Raw genomic sequence first — 22,260 nt, forward strand, 5'->3', positions numbered from 1 at the left:
TGTGACCCAGAAGATGTTGTCCTATTACTGTTCTCCAGTTCTGTCATGAAAGTCTCTCAGGACTTTCGGGCTTCTATTAGGTCAGTTCCAAAAGCAGGAGTGGCTCAGCTCATATCACCTCTCCCCTCGAGGGTAAGATGTAACTAGAGTAGGAGTTGTAATTTTAAAAAGCTGCTGGAGGGAGAAAGATGCCATGCAACAGAGTTCAAGTTGTTTATTATTATTATTATTATTATTATTATTATCATTATTATTATTAAAGGAAAATGATCATAAAAGGGGGAAAGGGGTGGGGGGACTGGTCTTTGGGTACAGGAGCAGCTGGAGAGAGGAAAGAGAGGTAGTGAGGGGGGAAGGGAGGGAGGGAAAAGAAGAGGGAGAGAGAGAGGGAGAGAGAGACAGAGAAAGAAAGAGAGGCATGGGAGGTGGACAGGTTCTTTTAAAAGAGAACATATTGAATCGGCACAGGTAGTGCTCTTAGTGGCAGCAGCTGAGGTATCTTGTCAGAACTCCAAAGGAAGGCCAGTACAAATGTGTAAATACTAACAGTAGGTCAGTATCATTCCTTGCGATGAGCCTCTCATGGTAGTAAAACAGTATTGAATTTCCCTGTTCTGTAACACATCAGTGTTCATTCTTTCACCTACCTGGCCATGCCTTGCCACTAACACCCAAGCCTTTCTCTGGAATCTTAGAATCAGTCACTGTGCTCATATAGAACACAGGCACCAATTCCTGACTAGTGAGTGGCTCTTCCTTGGTCCATTCTCATTTATACAGAACAAGGAAATCCAAGTTTTTCAGAGTAAGTAAACACACAGCCCAATACTACTGTTTGTTCCATGTTTTCACTCAACAACACCCTTCTGAAATCAGGACATAAGATTTCTCTTCACCAGCCCTCAAGCATGCTACCACAATGGACAACAGCTGGGTCTCTTCTAATTCAATTCTGCTGTGGTACTATCTACCTGGAGCTGATGGTAAATTCCACAAGGCAAAAGCTTTGTCCTCAAGACTGTCTACCCCAAGATGCCAATTGTAATCATCAAATAGGTTTTTTAGTTTGTTTGTTTTGTTCTTGCAATGTCAGGAATCAAATCCAGGGCCTTGAGCATGCCAGGCAAGCACCCTACCACTAATCAACACCCTCAGATTCCAGGTAGTTTTAACTGTATATAATTTAGGGTTTCACAGCCTTTTTCTTGTTTTTTCAAGACTTGTATTTATTTTTTTATCATTTATGTGTGCATCTCTGTGTGTGGGCATGTGTGTGCAGGTGCTTGAAGAGGCCAGAAGAGGGTGTCAGATACCTTGGCGCTAGAATTAATAAGTGTGAGCTGCCCTTTGTGAGTGAGTGCTGGGATGTGAACTTCAGTCCTCCTGATAGAACAGCAAGTGCTCTTAAAAGTTAAACCATCTCACTGTGGTGGTGATAGCACACACCTTTAATCCCAGCACTCCAGAGGCTGAAGCAGGTGGATCCCAGTGAGTTGAAGGCCAGCGTGGTCTACAGAGTGAGTTCCAGAACAGCCGAGACTACACAGAGAAATCTGGTCTTGAAAATAAACCAAAAGCCGGGTGTTCGTGACAGAGGCAGGCAGATCTCTGTGAGTTCTAGACCAGCCTGGTCTACAAGAACTAGTTCCAGGACAGCCCCCAAAGCCACAGAGAAACCCTGTCTCAAAAAACAAGAAAACAAAAAGAAAACAAAATGAAAACAAAAAAATTTAAAAAGCTAAACCATCTCTCTTGCATCCCTCCCCCATTTGATTAATTGGCTACAAAAGCTCAAAGAACTTGGGGGACAGGCTTTTACGAATTCATTGTAAAAAGCATGACTAAGGGCACAGAGAAGAACTGCACAGGACAGACCCCGAAACCAGTCTCAGAGCCTCACAGCCCATTCAGATCACCAGCTTCCAGATCCTAATGTGAACCCTGACCTTTATGTTGTATGGGGATTTGACATGTGTGATTAATGAAATCACTGGTGTGTGTGATCACCTCCCCTCCTGTCTAGTTTCCTGAACAATGCTGAGGGTGAAGCTGAAATTTCCAAATTCTGCTCCTGCCTCGGCCTTTTTGGTAACCAGCCCCACCCATGCTGAAGATGCCCAGAGACCACTAATCTGCACTTACTTCATTTGTATAAAAAGCACTTGGAAGTGCTCAAGTATTTTAGGTGTCTAGTCATATGGCAAGAAATGGGGATGAAAACCAAATGCATTTCAGCGTCATGACCAATCTCTGGTCCTGCTGTGGTGGGGGAAAGGCGGGCTGTGTCAGGCTCATGGCCATATTTCAGAGATAATCCCAGCTCTGTGAGTGAAGAGACAGACAAGGGCAGGGAAAGACTTAGCAAACACCTGGTCCCCTTCCCTTGACTACCCTCAGAGTCATTTGCTCCTTGGACTCCACCCATGGGCTATGGTGGGGACCCCAAATGGCTGACTGGAGAGATGAGTACATGAACAAGCAAATGTGGACAGGATTGGTAAGTGAACAGACAGGGACAGAGCAAGAGTGGACAGAGAAGTGGATGCATGGAAACGAGGAGATGACTGGTAGGCTGGTGGGTATGCAGGAGAAACAGACAGATGTGAGGAGGTAGGTAGTGGTTGTGGGCGAGTGGTGTGGCTGCCTGTTCTTTGAGGCTGTCCATGCCTGAGAGGACCTATGACCTACTAGTGGTCCTGATCACTTGAGGAACCTAGCTGTCTCCCTTTCCCTAGAGTGGATAAGCTTGTGGACGGGGCTGGGGACTTCTCTGAGTTCCTCGAGTGGCAGAAGAAGATGCAGGCCAAGGACCTGGAGGAGCAGCTAGCTGCAGGCGAGTGCCGGCGGCTGCAAGGAAAGCTGAGCCACGAGGAGGCCATCTTGGCCCGGCAGAACCTCAGGCAGGAAAACAAGCAAAAGGCGGACCAGAAGAAGGAGGAGGTGATGTACATTGTGTAGGAGTGGCCAGGGCCACAGTGTGACTTCTGGGAGTGACAAGCTATGGCCAGCAGAGAAATCAAGCACCTGTGCTGTGGCTGACTACACCCTGGCAGCCACTGTGACCCTAGGTCATCATCTACTAAGACCTACAGGGAGACATGGTTTCTTTGTCCCTACCTCAAACAGCCAGGAGCCTGTCCATAAGGGTTTCATGTTAACTGGGCTGAGTGGTATTCCTGTTCCTGCCCAGAAGCTACCTACCCAGGTCTAGACTTTAGCTTTGTCTCTCCTTGGATGTGTCGCACTGAGAACTAAAGCTCAAAGGCTTCCACCTGGGGGCATTCACATTACTTCTTTGAGTAGATTTCACTTGTGTATGTTCGTATTCTTTTTTTTTTTTTTTTTTTTTTTTTTTTTTGAGACAGGGTTTCTCTGGGTAGCCCTGGCTCCCTGGCTGTCCTGGAACCAGCAGGCTTGCTACCTACCTCTGCTGGGATTAAAGGCATGCACATGCACCACCACCACTCAGCTTGTATTCAATTTTAGGGTTTGCTTTTTCTTTCTTAATTTACTTTGTTTTGTTTTGTTTGACACTAGGAACTGAACCCAGGACTTTGTGCATGAGAAGGACATGTTTGGCCACCAAGTTAAACCCTCAGCAGAATGTTTCTCTTTTGGAAGTTTTTAAGTTACAAACTCCATTCCATTAGAGATGTAGCTCAGTAATAGAATGTTTGACTGCCATCTGCTAAGTCCTAGGTTCAGTCCCTAGTGCCAAAAAGGAAAATAAAAACAGTACAAATAAATCAAGAGAAAAAAAACATTTCATTTATCTAGATGTGGGGGTTCATACCTAGACTCAGCCCGGCACTTGTGAGGGTAAGGCAAGAGGATTAACATGAGTTCAAGGGCAGTTAAGAGATTGTAAGACTTTGTCTCAAAAGGAAAAAAAAACCAACATTTTTTTCATTCTTAACAGTTATAGAAACTTTTGAAACAATTTCTTCATGCTAAGTGAGTTGTGTTGTGATTGTTTGTATATTTTGAGGACTTGATCCATTTCACTAAGCTGTCAAATTTATAAATCTGTAAAACTCTTCTAACACCTTTAAAAAAATTCCTACTGCTGTGTTTGGTGGCATATGCCTTTAATCACAGCACTTAGGAGGCAGAGGCAGGTGGATATCTTTGAGTTCAAGGCCAGACAGGAATACATATTGAGACCCCGTCTGTATTAGTCAGTGTTCTCTAAAGGAACAGAATTGATAGAATGAATATGTGTCTAAATACACACACGTGCGCGCGCACACACACACACACACACACACACACACACACAAAGGTATATATATATATATATATATATATATATATATATATATATAATTGACATATGTATATTAAAGGGAATGGCTTACAGGCTGTGGCCCAGCTAGTCCAACAGTGGCTGTACCAACAGAAAGTCCAAGAATCCAGTAGTTGTTCAGTTCATGAGGCTAGGTGTTTTAGTTGGTTTTAAATATATGCTGGAATCTTGAAGAAGTAGGCTCTAATGCCAGTGAAGGAATGGACTTGCTAGCAAGAGTGAGGAACAAGCAGGCAATGAGAGTTTCCTTCTTTCGTGTTCTGCAAACAGATGGTGTGGCCCAGATTAAAGGTGGATCTTCCCACCTCAAAAGATATAGATTAGAAGTAGGTCTTCCCACATCAAATGATTTAATTAAGAAAAATTCCTTGGGCTGGAGAGATGGCTCAGCGGTTAAGAGCACCTGCCGCTCTTCCAGAGGTCCTGAGTTCAATTCCCAGCAACCACATGGTGGCTCACAACCATCTCTAATGAGATCTGATGCCCTCTTCTGGCCTGCAGGCATACATGCAGACAGAACGCTGTATACATAATAAATAAATAAATCTTTAAAAAAGAAAGAAAGAAAGAAAGAAAAGAGAAAATTCATCACAGTTGTATCCATCCTCTTGCATTTTAGTTAGTCCAAGATGTAGTCAAGTTGACAATCAAGAATAGCCACCACACTGTCAAAAATTAAAAAGTTACTTTCTGTTTCACTGGTTTTCTCCTCTCTGTTATAATCACTTCTGTCTCTCTCCCTCTTGCTTTCTGTTTGCTGTACTCTTCTTTTTCCAGCTTCTTGAGATGGGAACATAAGTTACTGATATGAGACAGCCCTGCTTTTCCACTGTGAGGATTTAGTGCTTGGTGTTTTCTCTTGTTCTTGGCTTTATCTGTGTGCCTCTAATCCTAACATGTTGTGTTCTATTTTAGATGGAAAGTCGGCATATTTCTCCCCATTGCTCTAGATTTCCTCTTTGCCCCTTGGGTTATTTAAAAATGTGTTGTTTTGTTCCCCAGCCTTTGTAGATTTTTCCAATTCTCTCTGTTAATACTTCCTAATTTGAATCTTCTATGGTTAGTGAACACGCTGCGCTGTCTTTTTTCATATCTCACTGTAATTTGTTCATTTGCTTTGCCTTTTGTTTTGAAACAGAATCTCACCATATAAGCCTCAAACTTGTGACCCACTCAGCCTCCTAAGTGCTGGGACTGCCAGGCTTCTTGGCACCATTTCCTGTGTTGAGTTGTTGGGTTTTGTCCAGGAGGTCACCTTGCCGTGTGTTCCATATATGTTGGGCACTTGAAAGAAGGTGTGCTCTTTAGTCTTGGTGGGTTCTCTGAAATCCATCACTTCTTGCTGATTAACAATACTATTGAGTTCTGTTCATTTGCTAATTTTCTGTCAAGTTGATCTGTGCATTGTTGAAAAGGGGTTGAAATCCACAAATACAACTGTGAAATTCTTCTTTCTATTTTGGTTTTGCTTCACATCTTCTGCAGCTTTGTTACTCAGTATATGTGAATTTGTAAATTCTATGTCTTCTGTGGAATTGGATCTTTTAGTATTATGTTGTATCTCTGTCACTGGTAATTGCCTTTGCTCTGCTATCTACTTTAAATTATATTCATCCTTCTTTCCTTTGGTTAATATTGCATGAGGCATATTTGCCATCCTTTGGGGGTTTTGTTGGATTTTTTGTTTGGTTTTGTTTTTCAAGACCCTGGCTCTGACCCTAGCTATCCTGGAACTCACTCTATAGACCAGGCTGGCCTCGAACTTGCAGAGATCCACCTGCTTCTGCCTCCCGTGTAATGGGATTAAAAGTGTGTACCACCAACATCCAACTTTTTTTTTTCTTGTTGTTGTTAGTTGTACATGTGTGTTTGGTGTGTTTAGTGTGGGGGGTGTGTGTGTGGTGTATATACTTCTTAGTATGAGTGTATGTACATGTGCGTGCAGGTGCATGTGTGTATATGGCGATCAGAGGCCAGTGATGAGTATCTTTTCTCAGTCAGTTTTATTTTTTTAAATTTTCGATTCTTTATAATTATTTTGGACAAGGGCATGTGTCCCAGTATGCATGGGAAGGGCAGAAGACAAGTCTGTAGAGTCAGTTATCTCCATTTACCCTTATGTAAGTCCCAAGGATCAAGCTCAGGTGGCTTGAGAGGCAAGTGCCCTACCCACTATGCCATTTTATGGGCCCTCTGCCTTCTTTGTTAAGACAACGTCTCTAACTGAACCCAAGACTCATCAATTTGACTAGATTGGTTGGTCCATAAATTTCAGTTATCTACTTGTCTCCATGAACCATCTCCACAGTGAGGTTACTATGTAGCCCTGGCTAGCCTGGAACTTTCTATGTAGACCAAGCTGGCCTCAAACTTACTAGAGCCACTTGCCTCTACCTCTCAATTGCTGAGATTAAAGACTGGTGTCACCACACCTAGCTCCCCTGTAGCTCTTTTAAATTGCTGTTCAAAATATTATATATTTATGTATTACATGGTTTTCTATTATTGCAACAAAATATCTAGATAATCAACTTCAAAAGAGAAAAAGGTTTTGTTTGACTTAAATTTTTACAGTTTGTAGTGCATGCAGGGCATCAGGGTAGAAGCACATGATGGAACAAAACTGCAGGAAGCAAAAGATAAGAAGAGGAGCCCATGTTCCACTATCCCTTCAAGGTCATGTCCTCCCTAACCTAACTTCTTCCCATGGGCTGGGGACCAAGTCTTAATTCATGGACCTGTTAGTGGACATTTAAGATCCAAATTACAACAGTATATAACTTACCAGTTAAATGATGTCATTTTACCAGCTCAAGTGAACTGGGGAAATCTTACACACACACACACACACACACAGAGAGAGAGAGAGAGAGAGAGAGAGAGAGGAGAGAGAGAGAGAGAGAGGAGAGAGAGAGAGAGAGAGAGAGAGGAGAGAGAGAGAGAGAGAGAGGAGAGAGGCTAGCTGTGGTTGTTCACACCTGTAATCACAGCACTTATAAGAGTGACAGGAACAGGAATTCAAGGTTATCCTTAGCTATAGAGTAAGTATGAGGCCAGCCTTGGCCAGGAGACCTTGTCTCAAAACAACATGGGCAGCAGGAGATATTTACAGAGAAAGCCTGATGATTTGAGTTCAATTCCTTGATTCCAGTGGGCAGAGAGAATCGATTCTCAAAGCTGTCCTCTGATCCCCACACACTGTGACACATGCATGCCCACACTCATACACACACATTATCAACACATACAATAATAAAAAAATTAATAAAACATTGAACAACTGTCTTAGGGTGGGATTTCTGACAACAAAGTATTACTTTTGCTTTCCTGGAGGTTTTTGTTTTGTTTTGTTATTTGTTTGTTTGTTTTTCCCCTTGATCTTGTTTGTTCTTTTATTTTTCCCCAAGAAATTATTTTTTATTAGTTCAAATTAGAAACAAGCCTGCTTCACATGTCAATCCCTTCTCCCTCTCCCTCCCCTCTTCCCCTACCCCATCGCCCCTCTGCTCCCCAGGGAAGGTAAGGCCCTCCATGGGGATCCCCAAAGTCTGTCATATCATCCTGGGCAGGGCCTAGGTCCTCCCCCATGTGTCCAGGCTGAGAGAGCATCCCTCCACGGTGGAATGGGCTCCCAAAGGCCTTTCTTACGCCAGGGATAAATACTGATCTACTACCAGGGGCCCCATAGAGTGCTGAGGCCTCCTCCCTGACATCCATGTTCCGGGGTCTGGATCAGTCCCATGCTGGCCTCCCAGATATCAGTCTGGGGTCCATGCACTCCCCCTTGTTCAGGTCAGCTGTTTCTGTTGGTTTCACCAACCCGGTCTTGACCTCTTTGCTCTTCACTCCTCCCTCTCTGCAACTGGGTTCCAGAGTTCAGTTCAGTGTTTAGCTGTGGGTGTCTGCCTCTGCTTCCATCAGCCACTGGATGAAGGCTCTGGGATGGTATCATCCTTGTAGATCTCTGGAAACCTCCCTAGTGCCAGATCTCTCCTTGAGCCTATAATGGCTCCCTCTATTATGGTATCTCTCATCCTGCTCTCTTCTATTCTTCTCCTGACTCAACCTTCCTGCTCCCCCATTTCCTCCTCTCCCCTCTTCTTTTCCCCCTCTCATTCTCCCAGCTCCAAGGAGAGAAGGTTAGCACTCCCCCTTGACAAGGATGGAAGAGACCCTTGGGCCTAACAACACGCATGCATACGGTTAAGGCATTGCTACCTACTTCCCCGCAGAGAAGGGGAAAGGGACAGGATCTCCTGAGCTAATTGTTTTTGGTTTTTTGCTGGGTATAGTTTTCTAGGTTGGCTTCCTTTTAGTACCTGAAAAATATTGTTCCGTTTCCTTTGGTTTCTGGGGCCATTCAGTTTTTCTGCCACAGACAGGAAGCTCTAGTCAGGCTTACTTACAACCAAACAAGGTCTCTCTGACACCCAAAGGTTTTGCGAGTTAGTGGCCACAGGTAGAACCCAAGGAGTAGAGTGCCATGTGAGGGTGACAGCCACCCAAACCTAAGGATTGTTAGTGAGCCTGAGCCTTGTCAACACAGCTTCACAGGTCACCAGAGGCTGGCGTCCCATACCCATAACTGTGTCCTTCAGTGTCTGTGGGCAAATGCACTGCTAGCCAAACTCTGTATGTCTTGCTGTTGGTTCTGAGTATGCCCAGAACACATATTGTATGGCTAAACTCTTTGCCTAATGATAGCCACATTAGATGGCACTCAATATTTGAAAATAAAATTAAGTTTAATTTTTCTTCTGTACTGTACACAAGATCCTTTTTTGCAGTCCCAGTATGTGCTAATCAACTACAGTTTTTTTTTTGGTTTTTGTTTTTCTGTGCAAGGTTCCCTTACTCCCACCTGGCCACAGTACCCTTTGGCTCCTCCTCTGATCTGTTTGCATTGCTCCAGGGCTTTTAGAAGCCTCTTTTATATTGAGGCATAAGATCTTTGGGCCTCCCATGGTTTTCTGTGCTTAAGACCCAGTTATTAGCTAGGTGTTGCAATGCATGCCTTCAACCTTACCTCATAGAAGCTGAGGCAGGAAGGTTGGAATTTTTAGGTCAGTCTGAGCTACACAGGGAGCTACTGACTTTAAAAAAATGACCCCACTATTCTCCAACAAGCCCCTATACTTCACCATGGAGGCCAATATTGAGTTCTAGCTCTGGTTTCTCCTACAGTGACCAATATTATGAACTCTGTCAACACGAATGAAAAAGATGTATTTAAAATCATGGGTGTAACAGTGATCTTTTCAGTGTGTGTGTGTGTGTGTGTGTGTACAGATGGACAGATGGACAGATGGACAGATGGATGGGTATGTCCATGCTAGTATTTGAATCTAGGGCCCTGTGCAGGATAGATGAGTGTTCTGCACTAAGCTTTATCTCCAACAACAGTGGTATTTTTAATTTTGTTAACACTGACTTAATTACTGGTTATATTTTCTTAACTAAATTTATCCCCCTTTTAAAATAATTTGGTGAACCATTCAAATGATAAGCAAAACTGAATAAAACTCACTTTTTAATGCCCTACCCATCAGAGTAGGACCAATGCAGGGCTGCTGTACCAGTCTCAACACTAAACCCACCAGTGAGAAACATTTCACATGCCAGTTGCCATGGGGACCATTCTTTGAGTACATTATTACCAAAGTCTTCTTTCAGTTTGATGTAGTTTGGCAGCTCTTGCAGTGCTTTTCCACTTGCTCCAGTCATACAAAGGCCATCTAGCATATAGTAGGCTTTTTTTCCTTATAGTATAGGAATTAAACCACCACCACCACCACCACCACCACCACCACCACCCACACACACACACACAAATACGGGGCAAGCACTTTATCACTGAGCTGCACCCTCAACTCTGTGTTAGGTTTTGTTTTTCGAGACAGGGTTTCTCTGTATTGTTTTGGGGGCTGTCCTGGAACTAGTTCTGTAGACCAGGCTGGCCTCGAACTCACAGAGATCCGCCTGCCTTTGCTTCCTGAGTGCTGGGATTAAAGGCATGCGCTACCAATGCCTGGCCTCTATGTTGATTTTGAAGTTCTCCCCTGCAGGTAACTCAAAGCTCCTGCTTGGTACCATCTTGAAGAACAGCCCTTATTTGGGTGTTGTCTTGTGGGAAGAATAATATTTGTGGTGGAACTCAAGGGCTGGACCAAGGATGTATGCATTGCCTTTTGCCCCTCAGCAACACCAGGCAGAACACAGGTCTGAGGCTTCCATCAGAGGAAAGAGCCAGCTGTCCCTTGTGATGCCAGTCTTTATATGGATCTGACACATGTGTCTCACCAAACCCCTGTGCTTACCTGTCACCCCAGCCTCAGTGCCTCTTCTTCCTCCACTCACGCTCCCCCTCACTTTTTTTGAGTTTCTCTGTGTAACAACCCTGGCTGTCTTCACACTCACTCCATAGGCCACTCTGGTTTCAAACTCACAGAAATCCTCCTGCCTTTGCCTCCTGAGAGCCGGGATTAACGTTATGCACCACTACTGCCCAGTTCACTCATTCCCTTTTATTTGCTGACCCCCAATACAGTGCTGATGCCTATACCGTCACTGGTGGCGACCCCCTTTCTTGAGCCCTTGCCATGCTGTTCATTGGGCCCAGTGCAACTGAGGAAGTGGCATAAAAAGGGAAATGAAACAAGCCAACAAAACAAAACAAAAAACTTTTGAAAAAAGTTAAATGAAACTGAAGTTTAAGGAGGCCCAAATGTTGCCCTATGGTACATGGCAAATCTATGTATGTGTTATTAGAGTCCCAGGCCAGGCAAGCCTGACTCGGAGACTTGCAGCAGACTATTTGAACATTAGACCTGTGGTTTTGGAATCCAAGATGCATGTAGGCAAGATGGAGTTGATCTGTTAAGGTTTAGAACAATGACTTCTTTTCTCAGTTGTTGTGCCCATGGTCTACATGTTGCAAAAGCTGGCAGTTACTCCTGGAGAGATGGCTCAATGGTTAAGAACACTAGCTGTTCTTCCAGAGGATCTATGTTTTAATCCCAGTATCACATGGTGGCTTATAACCACCAGAAACTCCAGTCCCAGGGCATCTTAACAACCTTTTCTGGCCTCCTTTGGTATTACATGCATGCAGTATACATACACACACACATAAAATAAACTGAAAACAAACAAAAAACCGGTGGTTAACATGTCCCTGTAAATCTAGACGCCATTGCTGTTATCTTCTTGTTTTCATCATTGGGGGTATGGGGCAATTAACAGCCCTAAAAAATTAATATGTCTAGGCACCAAATGGAGTAGAAATGAGACCCAGAATTTTTTTATTTTATGTGCATTGATGTTTTGCCTGCATGTAGGTCTGTGTGAGGGTGTCAGGTGCCCTAGAACTGGAGTTACAGACAGGTGTGAGCTGCTATGTGGGTGCTGGGATATGAACCTAGAACCTCTGGAATAGCAGTCAGTGCTTTTAATCAATCAACAAGTCATCTCTCCAATCCCAAGACCCAGAATTTGAGGGTATAGAAGACAGACACAAAATGAGGGCAAAGCTGCCATGTCCCCCCCCCCTCTGCTTTAGCTACATTGGGTATTTGCAGCCCATGTCAGTGCACTTAGAAAAGCAACTTCTAAGTTTGTTTTTGTATGGCTTATTCTTAAGGTGGTACCTTGTCTGCAGAGCTGAGTCACCTTTCAAATTCTATGCAGTAAAAGTTGCTGCCTGACCATGAATTGGATTTTCCTTACTTCCAACATGAAACTCTCAGCTGTCTACTTACCATGGGTGTGGCCCTCTATCTCTTGGTCCCAAGTGATGTAATCCAGGCCTAGGGTCCCCGTAACTCTACTTAGGGAAAAGGTTCACAGTGCAGAACAGGCATTTTTCTTTTTTTTTTTCTTCTTACTTACATACTTGAGACAGACATGGTAGCTGGTACACCCCTGTCACTTAGCACTCGGGAGGCAAAGGCAGGTGAATCTCTGAGTTTGAGGCCAGCCTGGTCTCAAGTTCCAGGACAGCCAGGGCTATACAGAGAAATGCTGTCTCAAAAAACCAAAAAACAACAAAAAAGTCATTAAAAACAATTTTGGAAGCCTGGCATGTGTGCAAATGCCTATGATCCCAGCACTCAGGAGGAAAGGGCAGGAAGACTGTAAGTTTGATGTCAGCCTGGGCTACACAGTGAGTTTCAGGTGAGTTTGAGAAAAAAAAAAAAAACAGTGTGTGATGGGACATGCCTGAATTATTAGTACTCCTCTGCAGAACTAGGAAGATCAGGAATTCAAGGTTATATCATGTTATATAGCAACTTCCAGGCTAGCCTAGGTTATATGAGACTCTGTCTCAAAACAAAACAACACACCCTGCCAACTTCTTTTGATTCTGAAGATCAAATCTGGACACTTGCACTTTGCTTCTGCTTCCTTCCTGCTGGGATCAAAGACATGTGCTACCACTGTCCGTCTGGCACGTGTACATCTTAACCACATGTGCTTCTTACTGGACCCTTCCCACCAGGTTCCCTCCATTGTGAGCATCTTACTTCTTTAGGTGCTAGAGCTGCTACAACAAAATACTGGAAGCTCAACCCAGGACAAGCCTGGGAAGAAGGAAGGAGGACATGAAGTGGAACTTCTCCAGTAGGCCCAACTTCAAAGGGACTAGGTTCTTTAGAACTGACAGCTCTGGGATGAACTCAGGGCAGGGCTGACTGGGTGCCCCACAAACTTCTGGTGTAGGCTGGGACAGCATTAATGGGGGGGACCCAGCCCAGATCAGTTCTCAGTGTTTTGGGTCCTCTGTCTGAGCAGACAGCTGAGCTAATGCTGCAGTGTGCTGAGAGGCGCCTCCAAGAGGAGAAGTCCATGAAAGAGCTGGTGGAGCAGGTCATTGAGGCCCAGAAGAATGTCAAGGTGGCCCAGATGAAGCTTGTGAAGGGCCGGCAGCAGATAGGTACCAAAGGAAGTCAGATTCCACAAGGCCTGCCCTATTCCTTTACATCCTTCTCAACTACCAAATAAGCTACTTTGGTTAGTGAGGGGTGGTGTCGCTGGAGGGTGGGCTAGGACTGAGCAGGGGCCAAGGTCTGGAGAAAATACTCCTGGAGGACATAGCCCCTGTCTATTGTCCACCAGGCCATTCACTGTCCTCATCAGCACCCCACTTGGTTCCCAAGTTCAGGAGGTGATGGAAGAGAGCCGGGAGCTGCTGCAGCGTAGCACAGAGGCAGCCAAAGAGGAACAGAGGCAGCGATGTAAGCTCATTGCCCAGCTTCGTGCACTGGAGACACAGCCCACACGAAAGGACAAGCTGGTAGACCTGACCCAGGTGAGACTGTAGCTCCTCGAGGCTTCAACTTCAGGGTACCTCCTTGTGTGGTACAGTGTGCACAGATTTCCCATGAAGGCCAAAGGTGGGTCTTGTCCTACCCACAATCCCCTAGTTACCTGGGTACCACCAGCTGTGGATGGATTCAGGTTAAGGTACATGCTGCAGCAAGACAGTGAGTTTCTCTGTGACCTTTCGACTAACCTTGATGATATAGTACCAACCACAGACCAAAAAAAAAAAAAAAACAATTCCACCCTAATCTAAACTAGTGAGCCAGTGATTTTATTGAGACTACATATAGGAGCATGGTAAAGGGCTAATTATGGAGGCATAGAGGACTCATAGGTGAATTTACCAAAAAGTTCACCCCAGTATAAGGGACTACTCAGAAAAGCTGCACCCTAGGAGCGCCCTGAATAATTTGCAGGCAGCTCAGCCTGCTATTGTTTGAGAGCCTTTTCCTGAGTAAATGCAACACACATCTACTTGCCACAGAAAGGGAACCCAGGACACACCAAAGTCCAACCTGGTGAAACAATGGATTATTACTGGGGCTCCTAACAGCAGTATGTGTGAGGTGTTAATTACAGACACTGGGATGGCTCAGAAGCAGTTGTCACTGAAAAGCCTACCCCAACACAGAGGACAGCTCATGAAAGTTGCATCCCAAGAGCTCTCTGTACCATTTGCAGGCATCTTGACAGGCCTGAGAATCTCCTCCAAAACTTCTACTGGTCAGTCTCCTCCCCAGTGATTGTTACTCATTTTATAAAGCTGGGGAGAGGACCTTGAGTCTCATGAACCTTAACCCCCCCCCCCCACCTACCCTCCTGGACTGGATTGTTCCCTTTGAAAGAAATTGTTAGTCAGCACTTGTCTAAGAGTTTTCTCTTTTCAGCAACTGTCATTGCTATACAATCATGGCCACCAAGGCCTGTGAATCCTGTAACTTTCTGAGCTTCCTGAGCCTTAAAGTTTCCTTTGCTTCCTGAGTCCTAGGAGTCTCCCTCTTATCTGCACGATGAAATGTTTTTATTTGGAGGAAAGAACTACCCATCAGAGCTGGATCTCTGAAGGGGAGAGAGAGCTAAACTGCCTGGAGCTAGCCATTTGGGGAACTGCATTTTTGAAGGGTGAGGTTCCTGGACTCTCCAGACCCAAAATGGAAAGGGGAGTAAGGAACACCCGAGTTAAAAGTCCAGTGCCAGAGAAAACCAAGGGCTAAGGGAGGATTGGGCAGCAGCCTGTATGAGAAAGCAGAGGAGAGAGAAATTCAACGGTGCAAGGTGGCAGGACTTGGGGGCTTTTGCAGTTGACTGCTAGATCTCACCTAGCCCAAGGAGACAAGGAACACCCAGCTGAGAAGTTCACCTCTACTGTAGGGCTCCAGGTTGGAGCTGCTGATGGAGGTTACACAGGCAGATTGAAGCAGAGGAAAGGTCTTCTTGGATGAGGGGCAACTGGCTTTACAGCTGCTAGCTTAAGGTCTTCCCTGTTATTTGGAAGATCCCAGGATATGGTCTAGAAGGCGAGATGTCTGTGGTAGAACTTCGAGAAAGGCTAGCCCTGCTTAAAGACACACAGAAAAGAGAGAAAGAGGAAAAACGGGATCAAATCATCCAGGGCAAACGAGCCAAAAGCCGAAAGCTACACAACACAATGGAGCAAATCTCACTGTGCCGTGCAGCCATGGGCAGAACTGCAGCCTTGAGGTGAGTACCAAACGTGGAAGGAGCAAAGGAGCGGGAAGCCTGCTAAGAACCTTCCTCAGTGGGTACCCTTGACACACCAGCAGCCCTTGCCGAACAATCCTTTATAGTAATTCTAACCATTTTTATTTTATTGGAGAATTATCAGTTCTGGGGCAATGGTTTTGATGCCCATGCGTCATGCAATGCATCAATGTCACAAGGACCTTCATGTCATACATGCTTCACCTAGCTAGCTAACTAACTAGTTAGCTAGTTAGCTGGATGTTTACCAGTCTTCAAAGCCAAATAGAAATAGTTGCAGACAACATATACTTCACTCCTGAGCAATGTAGTGTGTATTTTTCTTTTCTTTTTTTTTAAATGCTGCCCTACATAAACCACAACACCATGATACAACTAGCAAAAGTAACCAAAATTCTCAACATCATTTAAATATCCTGTCTGCATTCTCACTTCTCCAAGTGTCCCAAGACTGTTAAGACTTTTAAAATACTGTTTGCTGTTTTTCTTTGTAAGCCACTATCTAGGTCACACATAGTTGTGTGTGCATATATGCACACACACACACACACACACACACACACACACACACACACACCCCTTTTATGTTTGAGAACGTCTTTTCCAGGCCAGTGTCCGATGGCAGCCAGGTGGGTCACAACTGCTCCAAGGGAGGTGGTAACTAGGCCTATTACAATGGAACACACTGGTCTCTAGAGAAAATGCCTTCATGTTAATGGGAAGGGGTGGCCAGAAGAAGGACCCTAACTCATTGCCAGTGGAAGAGAATATATCACTCCTGGTTCTGAGCAGCTGCTGCCCTGGCCACAATTCAGAGGAAGCAATGCCACTGCAGCCTACTCAGAAAGGGCTAGCTGGCCACAATTATAGAGTGGCACATGTCTCAGGAACCACATCACTTCCCAGCTGCTAGCCTCATCCTTGAAGACCCCAAATTCATTAGCTGATGTCGGAGTACCTCTCAAGGTTCAACTCTGGTAATAATGTTCTTGGACCCCACCCCTGTTACTGCAGCCAGCCTCTATGGCAGGAATTTAATGAGAGGATTTTTGTAGGGTAACAGGGCCAGAACAGTTGGGCAAGAGCTAAAACGTAAGGAGAACACGTGTTCATGCCCCATGCAGGCAGCAAGACCTACAAATGGACAGGAAAAATGGCCCATATTAAGAAGGGGATGTGCAGAAATGCTGTCACCTGGGCCCAATTCTATGTTAGAATGCAACTTTTCTTTTTTTAACATTAAAAGATTAAAAGGGGCCTGGCAGTGGTGGCGCACGCCTTTAGTCCCAGCACTCGGGAGGCAGAGGCAGGCCGATCTCTGTGAGCTCGAGACCAGCCTGGTCTACAAAGTGAGTTCCAGGACCAGCCAGGCCTGTTACATAGAGAAGTCCTGTCTCGAAAAACCAAAAAAGTGTTCACTTCGGCATCACATATACAAAAAAAAAAAAAAAAAAGGAACGATACAGAGAAGATTAGCATGGTCCCTAGGCAAGGATGACATGCAAATTCGTGAAGTGTTTTTTTAAAAAGGAGAAAAAGGAAAAGAAAAAGAAAAACAAACAAAATATTAAAAGGGTAAGGGGTGCTGGCAGGATCCCACAAGAACCCTCCTGGGTGTCGCCCAGCCAGCTTCTAAGCCATTGCTGTCGTTGTACAGGTGGGAGGAAAAGAAGGCCCAGGCGGCAAGCCTGGGTACACCTTCTCGGGACGAGCGCGTGTTGGAGCTGCAGCGCAGAATGGAGGAGAGGGCAGCTGAGCGCCGTAGGCAGACAGCACAGCTGCAGGAGCCATCGCCCCGGGTCATGCGCCCCCAGATGCGGGTGAGCTGGAGGGAAGCGAGGGCAACCTTTTGGATTTGAGGGGTAGGGGTCTGTTAGAGCATGAGGGAGCTGATGTCTGGGCGCCTGGGTGTATGTGTGACCCAACACCTCCCCAACCTCCCGCTGGCAGGCTCAGGCGGAGGCGCAGCACTGGCTGGAAATGGACCGGAGTCGAGAACGCAGGCTGCGGGCAAAGCAAGAGGCAGACCGCACCTGCCAGCCTACCCATGATCTGAAGGCTGCCTGAGCAGCCGGGCGGCCCTGTGCTAACACAGCGCAAGGCCGCCGACCTGGGCCCCTGCCCCTGCCCCTGCCCCTGCCCCTGCCCCTGCCCCTGCCCGAGAGCAGCCCTTTTCCTGTACCTCAGCCACAAAGCCCAGCCTTTCCCCAGCTCCAGCCTGCTCCTGTGTGGTTGCCCCAGAAAAGACATGGTGCAGGAGACACACTGAACAACTGCTCTTGTTCTGTCTGGACTGCAACTGGCTACCCACGTTTTTATATGCTAAACCTATCCCTTCCCTACTTCCGGCAAGGCTTTTCGTAGGACTGGAAGCCCCACTCTCCACTTGGAGCCCGTAGATATGCCTGAGACCACCACAGCAGCGTGGCATTGAGCACCTGCTATGGACTGGACCTTGTCATGCCTCATGTGGATCATCTGGAGTGCGATCTTTGCACCTGGCAACTATTGCCCAGTCCTGTTCTGCTAATGAGACCCCTGTGTTCAAAAAGGTGACCCTGGCCTGAAAGCCAGGACTCAGAGCTGACTGCAGGTGCCTTTCAGGGCCCTCTCTCCAGCATCAAGAGCCTGAATTCAAAACAATCAGAGCCCTAGGGGACACCCCCTCAATAGGGCAAGTAGCAGATCAGATGTGTTCTAAATTCCTGGCCCTCCTGCTGCTCTGTACTGGGGAAAGCTGGACTTTAATAATAGGTGTGTGGAATGAATGCCTGCTGGTGAAATTTAGCCTGAAGAATAAAGCTGTATTGTGATGTTTGGTTCATAGGAAGAAGATGATGGCAAGTAATGGGGAAGGAATAAGCAAGGAGAAACTGCTGGATAGGTAGATGTTCAGGAGAGAGACACAATCCCCTGACCATCCTCCTTAGGCCTGTAGAAAACATGGGCCCTCAGGTGGTGAGGCTGTACCCCAGGGTGCTTTCAGACCAAGAAAGTCTGCAATGACCAAAGCTCTACCTCAGTATTGAGAACTAACAATTCAAAGGCTCTTTACAATCCTGGGTGATGGCTGTGGGGAGAAAGGAATCTCTGTCTCCCTATTGAAATAGAATTGGGGGCAGATTCAATTTTACTTAAATAAAATAACATTTCTTACAGGTTTTGTGTGATTCAAATTCATTTATAATAATGGAGGGACTAGGGCTGGAGAGATGGCTCAGAGGTTAAGAGCACTGACTGTTCTTCCAGAGGTCCTGAGTTCAATTTCCAGCAACCACATGGTGGCTCACAACCATCTGTAATGAGATCTGGTGCCCTCTTCTGGCCTGCAGGCATACAGACAGACAGAACACTTTATACATAATAAATAAATCTTAAAAAAAAAATAATAATGGAGAGACTATGCTAGTGATTTCAAGCCAGCCAAAGGCAGGGCGAATTTTGATGTGCTGGACATGAGTGCTCTGACTCCAGGATGCTTAACAGTTCCAGTCTTGACAACAGGGAGGTGACCATTGTCACTGTTGTAGATTGAACCTGGTTCCTGCAGGGAAGCAAGTGTGCATGGTGACCTGAAGCAAACACTGTGGCAAGGCAGTAGTGATTATCTTTCACTTTAGGCTAGCTTCTAGACAGTCCAACAAACTGGGTGCTACTGGCAATAGTGCTTGTTGGCAGTGAGCACGGTACTCTCTTCATTGTCCTGGACTGAGTAGCTGCTCAGAGACAGTTCAGGAGCACCTGGGTGTTTGCTCTATAAGCCTGAGCCAGAGAGCAGGATTGAAATTATTTCTTAATGTTGTGGCAAGTGGATGCTGTGTGTGGTAAAACATGGCCAAATGTTAGCCTATATCAATATCCATTGCCTCCAAGCTTTCTATCTCTGGTCTTGCTGGGCCTGGTAGTCTCAGAACTTCAGAGGTAGAATCAGGAAACAAGATGAAGAGTTGAGACCAGCATGGGCAACGTAGTAGGTAGCGGGCCAATCTGGCTACACAGCAATATCTGCATTTAAAGAAGTAGAGAGCAAGCAAGATGGCTCAGTGGGTTAAAGTGCTTGCTGTGCAACCCTGGCAACCTTAGATCAATCTCTGGAATCTATGTGGAAAAAGGAGGAAGTAGAGAAACAACTCCAAAAAGTTATCCTATGATTGTCTACACATACTCCATGGCACATGTAATCCCTCCTGTATACACCCCTACTAGAAAAAACAAAAACAAAACAGGTAGTTTATGAAAGGGAAGGTATCTGCTCAGGATCCCCAAGACCAAGTTCTCAGCATAAAGGGTAGGGGCCAAGAGACAAAGACAGGAGCTAGAGCATGAGGGAGAAGGGAAAGTGAACAAGGGAAAGAGGTCAGGCACATTCGTCCGAGGGGGTGGACAAAGGACTGCCTCTGGATAGAGAAGAGACAGACATGGCACATAGGAAAATGGTAGTTTATAAAGGCACAAGGGGAAATGCCATGTTAGGATGAGATGTTTAATTTTAATTAGGATTGTTAATTAGGAGAGCCAAACAGGGCTTTTGATTGTTGGACCTTGGTAGTCAGCCTCAGGAAGAGAAAATAGCCAAATAAGGGAATAGGTCTTGATGGCTCTATTTAAGGATGTCATCTAATGGCTTTTAGCAAGGCAGAGGGGATGGGGGAGAAAGGCAAGGCATGCAAGAGCCATGCTCACCAGGTTCAAGCAGTTCCTTCAGTGTATGCCCTCAGCATCGGAACCATCTTTGGCCTCATAACTTTCTTTGTCCCGTACCATACAGGAGTGGCAGTGGGCCAGTTTAGAGTCAGTCATCAAGTGGCCTTGAGGTCCTGATGTTCTCTTTGAAGCATGCCTCCCCTCATTTGAACATGATCAGGGTGGCCTGCTGAGATACTCCTCGCAGAGGAGTGCTGGCTGTCCCTGGCAGGCCATCCTAGATCATCCTGCAACCAATAGATTGCAGCAGTAGGGACAGCCAGAGCCAGCACCTTGCCCCTCTTATAGATTCATGAATAACAATAAACACATCCTGTTTAAGGTATGGAGATTTGAGATATTTGAGATGATTTGTTCAAAAATAAAACCTGAATGGTGCACTTTGCATCCAGAGCCTTCATATTGGAGACCCCTGCCTTCCATTCCCTCTATGGGTCTTTTAACAAAGGTGGGTGGTCAGCCAGAGATCTATCTAAGGCCCACAATGTACCCTGAGTGCTCTTTCCAGAACCTGCCAACATACACTTTTTTTTTTTTTTTTTTTTTTTTTTGGTTTTTTTGAGACAGGGTTTCTCTGTGTAGCTTTGGAGGCTGTCCTTGAACTAGCTCTTGTTGATCAGGCTGGCCTCAAACTCACAGAGATCAACCTACCTCTGCCTCCTGAGTGCTGGGACTAAAGGCATGGGCCACCACCATTCAGCCTTTGGGTAGTAATCCACCCTGGGCTACAAAGTAGGTTTCATGTCAGCTGAACTATAGAGATTCTGTCTCAAAACCAAACAAGAGGCTGGCAGATGAGTTGAGGTAAAGGTGCTTGCCACTGAGCCTGGTGACTTGAGTTCCATCCTTGGGGTCCTTTCACATAGAGAATTGGCTCACACAAGTTGTCCTCTGATTGCTACATGTACTCTGTGGTACATGCACATATACACAAGAAATAAATGTGAACAAATGCAGCCAGGTGATGTGGCACACGTCTTTAATCCCAGAATCTGGAGGCAAAGGCAAGCAGATCTCTGTGAAGTGTGAGGCCATCATGCTCTACAAATTGAGTTCCAGACAACATAGTGAGACCTTGCCTCAAAAAAAGTAAAATAAAGCCGGGCGGTAGTGGCACATGCCTTTAGTCCCAGTACTTAGGGGCAGAGGCTGTGAGTTCTGGTTATAGAGAGAGTTCCCAGGATAGGCTCCAAAGCTGCAGAGAAAACCTGTCTTGAAAAACTAAGAAAAAAAAATCCCTTTTCTTAGGCTAGAAGGGCAAATTGCTAATTTTATTTTATTTGTAAATTTGGTCACTTTAAGTAGGATTTTGATTAGACATATACGGTCCTGCTTATAAGTTGAAATTTCTTTAGACACTTTGAACTATATTCTACATATAAAATGTCCTATTAACTTGAAAAGTATTTTTCCTATTTTGCTCTCCCATTACCTTGCAAGGTGTATTGTTCCTATTCTGCTCTCACATGCCTTATTAAATATTCAAAATATTTTCATAAGGAATGCCAACATTTCCCTTCAAACTTGTAAATTTTCTCTATTCCAATTATAACATTTGAAGAATATACTCAAGACATCCAAACACACATTTTACATCGGAGTCAGATATGTGTCTATCAGACCTACTTTCATCATAAATTCCCTTAAAATTCCATAAAATATCAGAGATTGTAATAGCACAAACATTAACGCTGGGTTTTGACCTGCTGTCATTCCAGTTGAATGCACTCTACAGAAGCACATTTACAGCAATCTTCATACAGCCTGAGGGTCACCATTCATGTTTTCTAGTTGCTATTTATCAATCATTTTCTAATTGTCAAGGCAGGTGCTCAAGAAAAACAGCATTGTTTTTGTAGTGCCATTCTGTTTTGCTGCACTCTAGGAGGGCCTAGCATGCACTAGTATTATCTGTTAAGCCTCACACTCTTTCTCCTAAGTAGGTAAAATGGATCCCCTCTAACAGCTGTGAATGTGCTGAGACTTGCCTAAAATCATGCTGCTGGTTTTCATTATCAGATAGATAGGAGGGACATGAGATGTCCCAAGACCCAAGAATTCCAGGCTCTAGCCTTTCCCGAGGCCGGTTCTTCTCAGGTCATTCTTCTGAAGGACAGCGAGTAGTTAGCATTTGTGTTCCTTTCTGAGTTTTGTCTTCCTCACCCCTCGCCTCTGCTCCTGACACACTGGGCAGCTAGCCTGCAGTT

General features: G+C 45.3%; 1 protein-coding gene, 1 non-coding gene and 1 pseudogene across 2 annotated transcripts in view; all 3 read left to right on the forward strand.

Annotated features, from left to right (window-relative positions):
* The window catches only part of Cfap99 (cilia and flagella associated protein 99), a 36,034-nt gene extending 18,618 nt beyond the window's left edge, over positions 1–17,416 (forward strand). The window contains exons 10-15 of the mRNA XM_035453499.1: positions 2,736–2,940; positions 13,097–13,238; positions 13,462–13,613; positions 15,123–15,328; positions 17,007–17,169; positions 17,300–17,416. Of these exons, the coding sequence (XP_035309390.1) occupies positions 2,736–2,940; positions 13,097–13,238; positions 13,462–13,613; positions 15,123–15,328; positions 17,007–17,169; positions 17,300–17,416 (985 nt within the window). The remainder of the gene's footprint in view (positions 1–2,735; positions 2,941–13,096; positions 13,239–13,461; positions 13,614–15,122; positions 15,329–17,006; positions 17,170–17,299) is intronic.
* On the forward strand, positions 8,435–8,579 carry LOC113832307 (annotated as a pseudogene).
* On the forward strand, positions 16,769–16,873 carry LOC113832300. Its single transcript, XR_003479515.1, has one exon. It is a non-coding gene; the product is annotated as a U6 spliceosomal RNA (small nuclear RNA).
* Positions 17,417–22,260: the final 4,844 nt, after the last annotated feature.

This window comes from Cricetulus griseus (genome assembly GCF_003668045.3).
Source record: "Cricetulus griseus strain 17A/GY chromosome 1 unlocalized genomic scaffold, alternate assembly CriGri-PICRH-1.0 chr1_1, whole genome shotgun sequence".
Taxonomy (NCBI): Eukaryota; Metazoa; Chordata; class Mammalia; order Rodentia; family Cricetidae; genus Cricetulus; species Cricetulus griseus.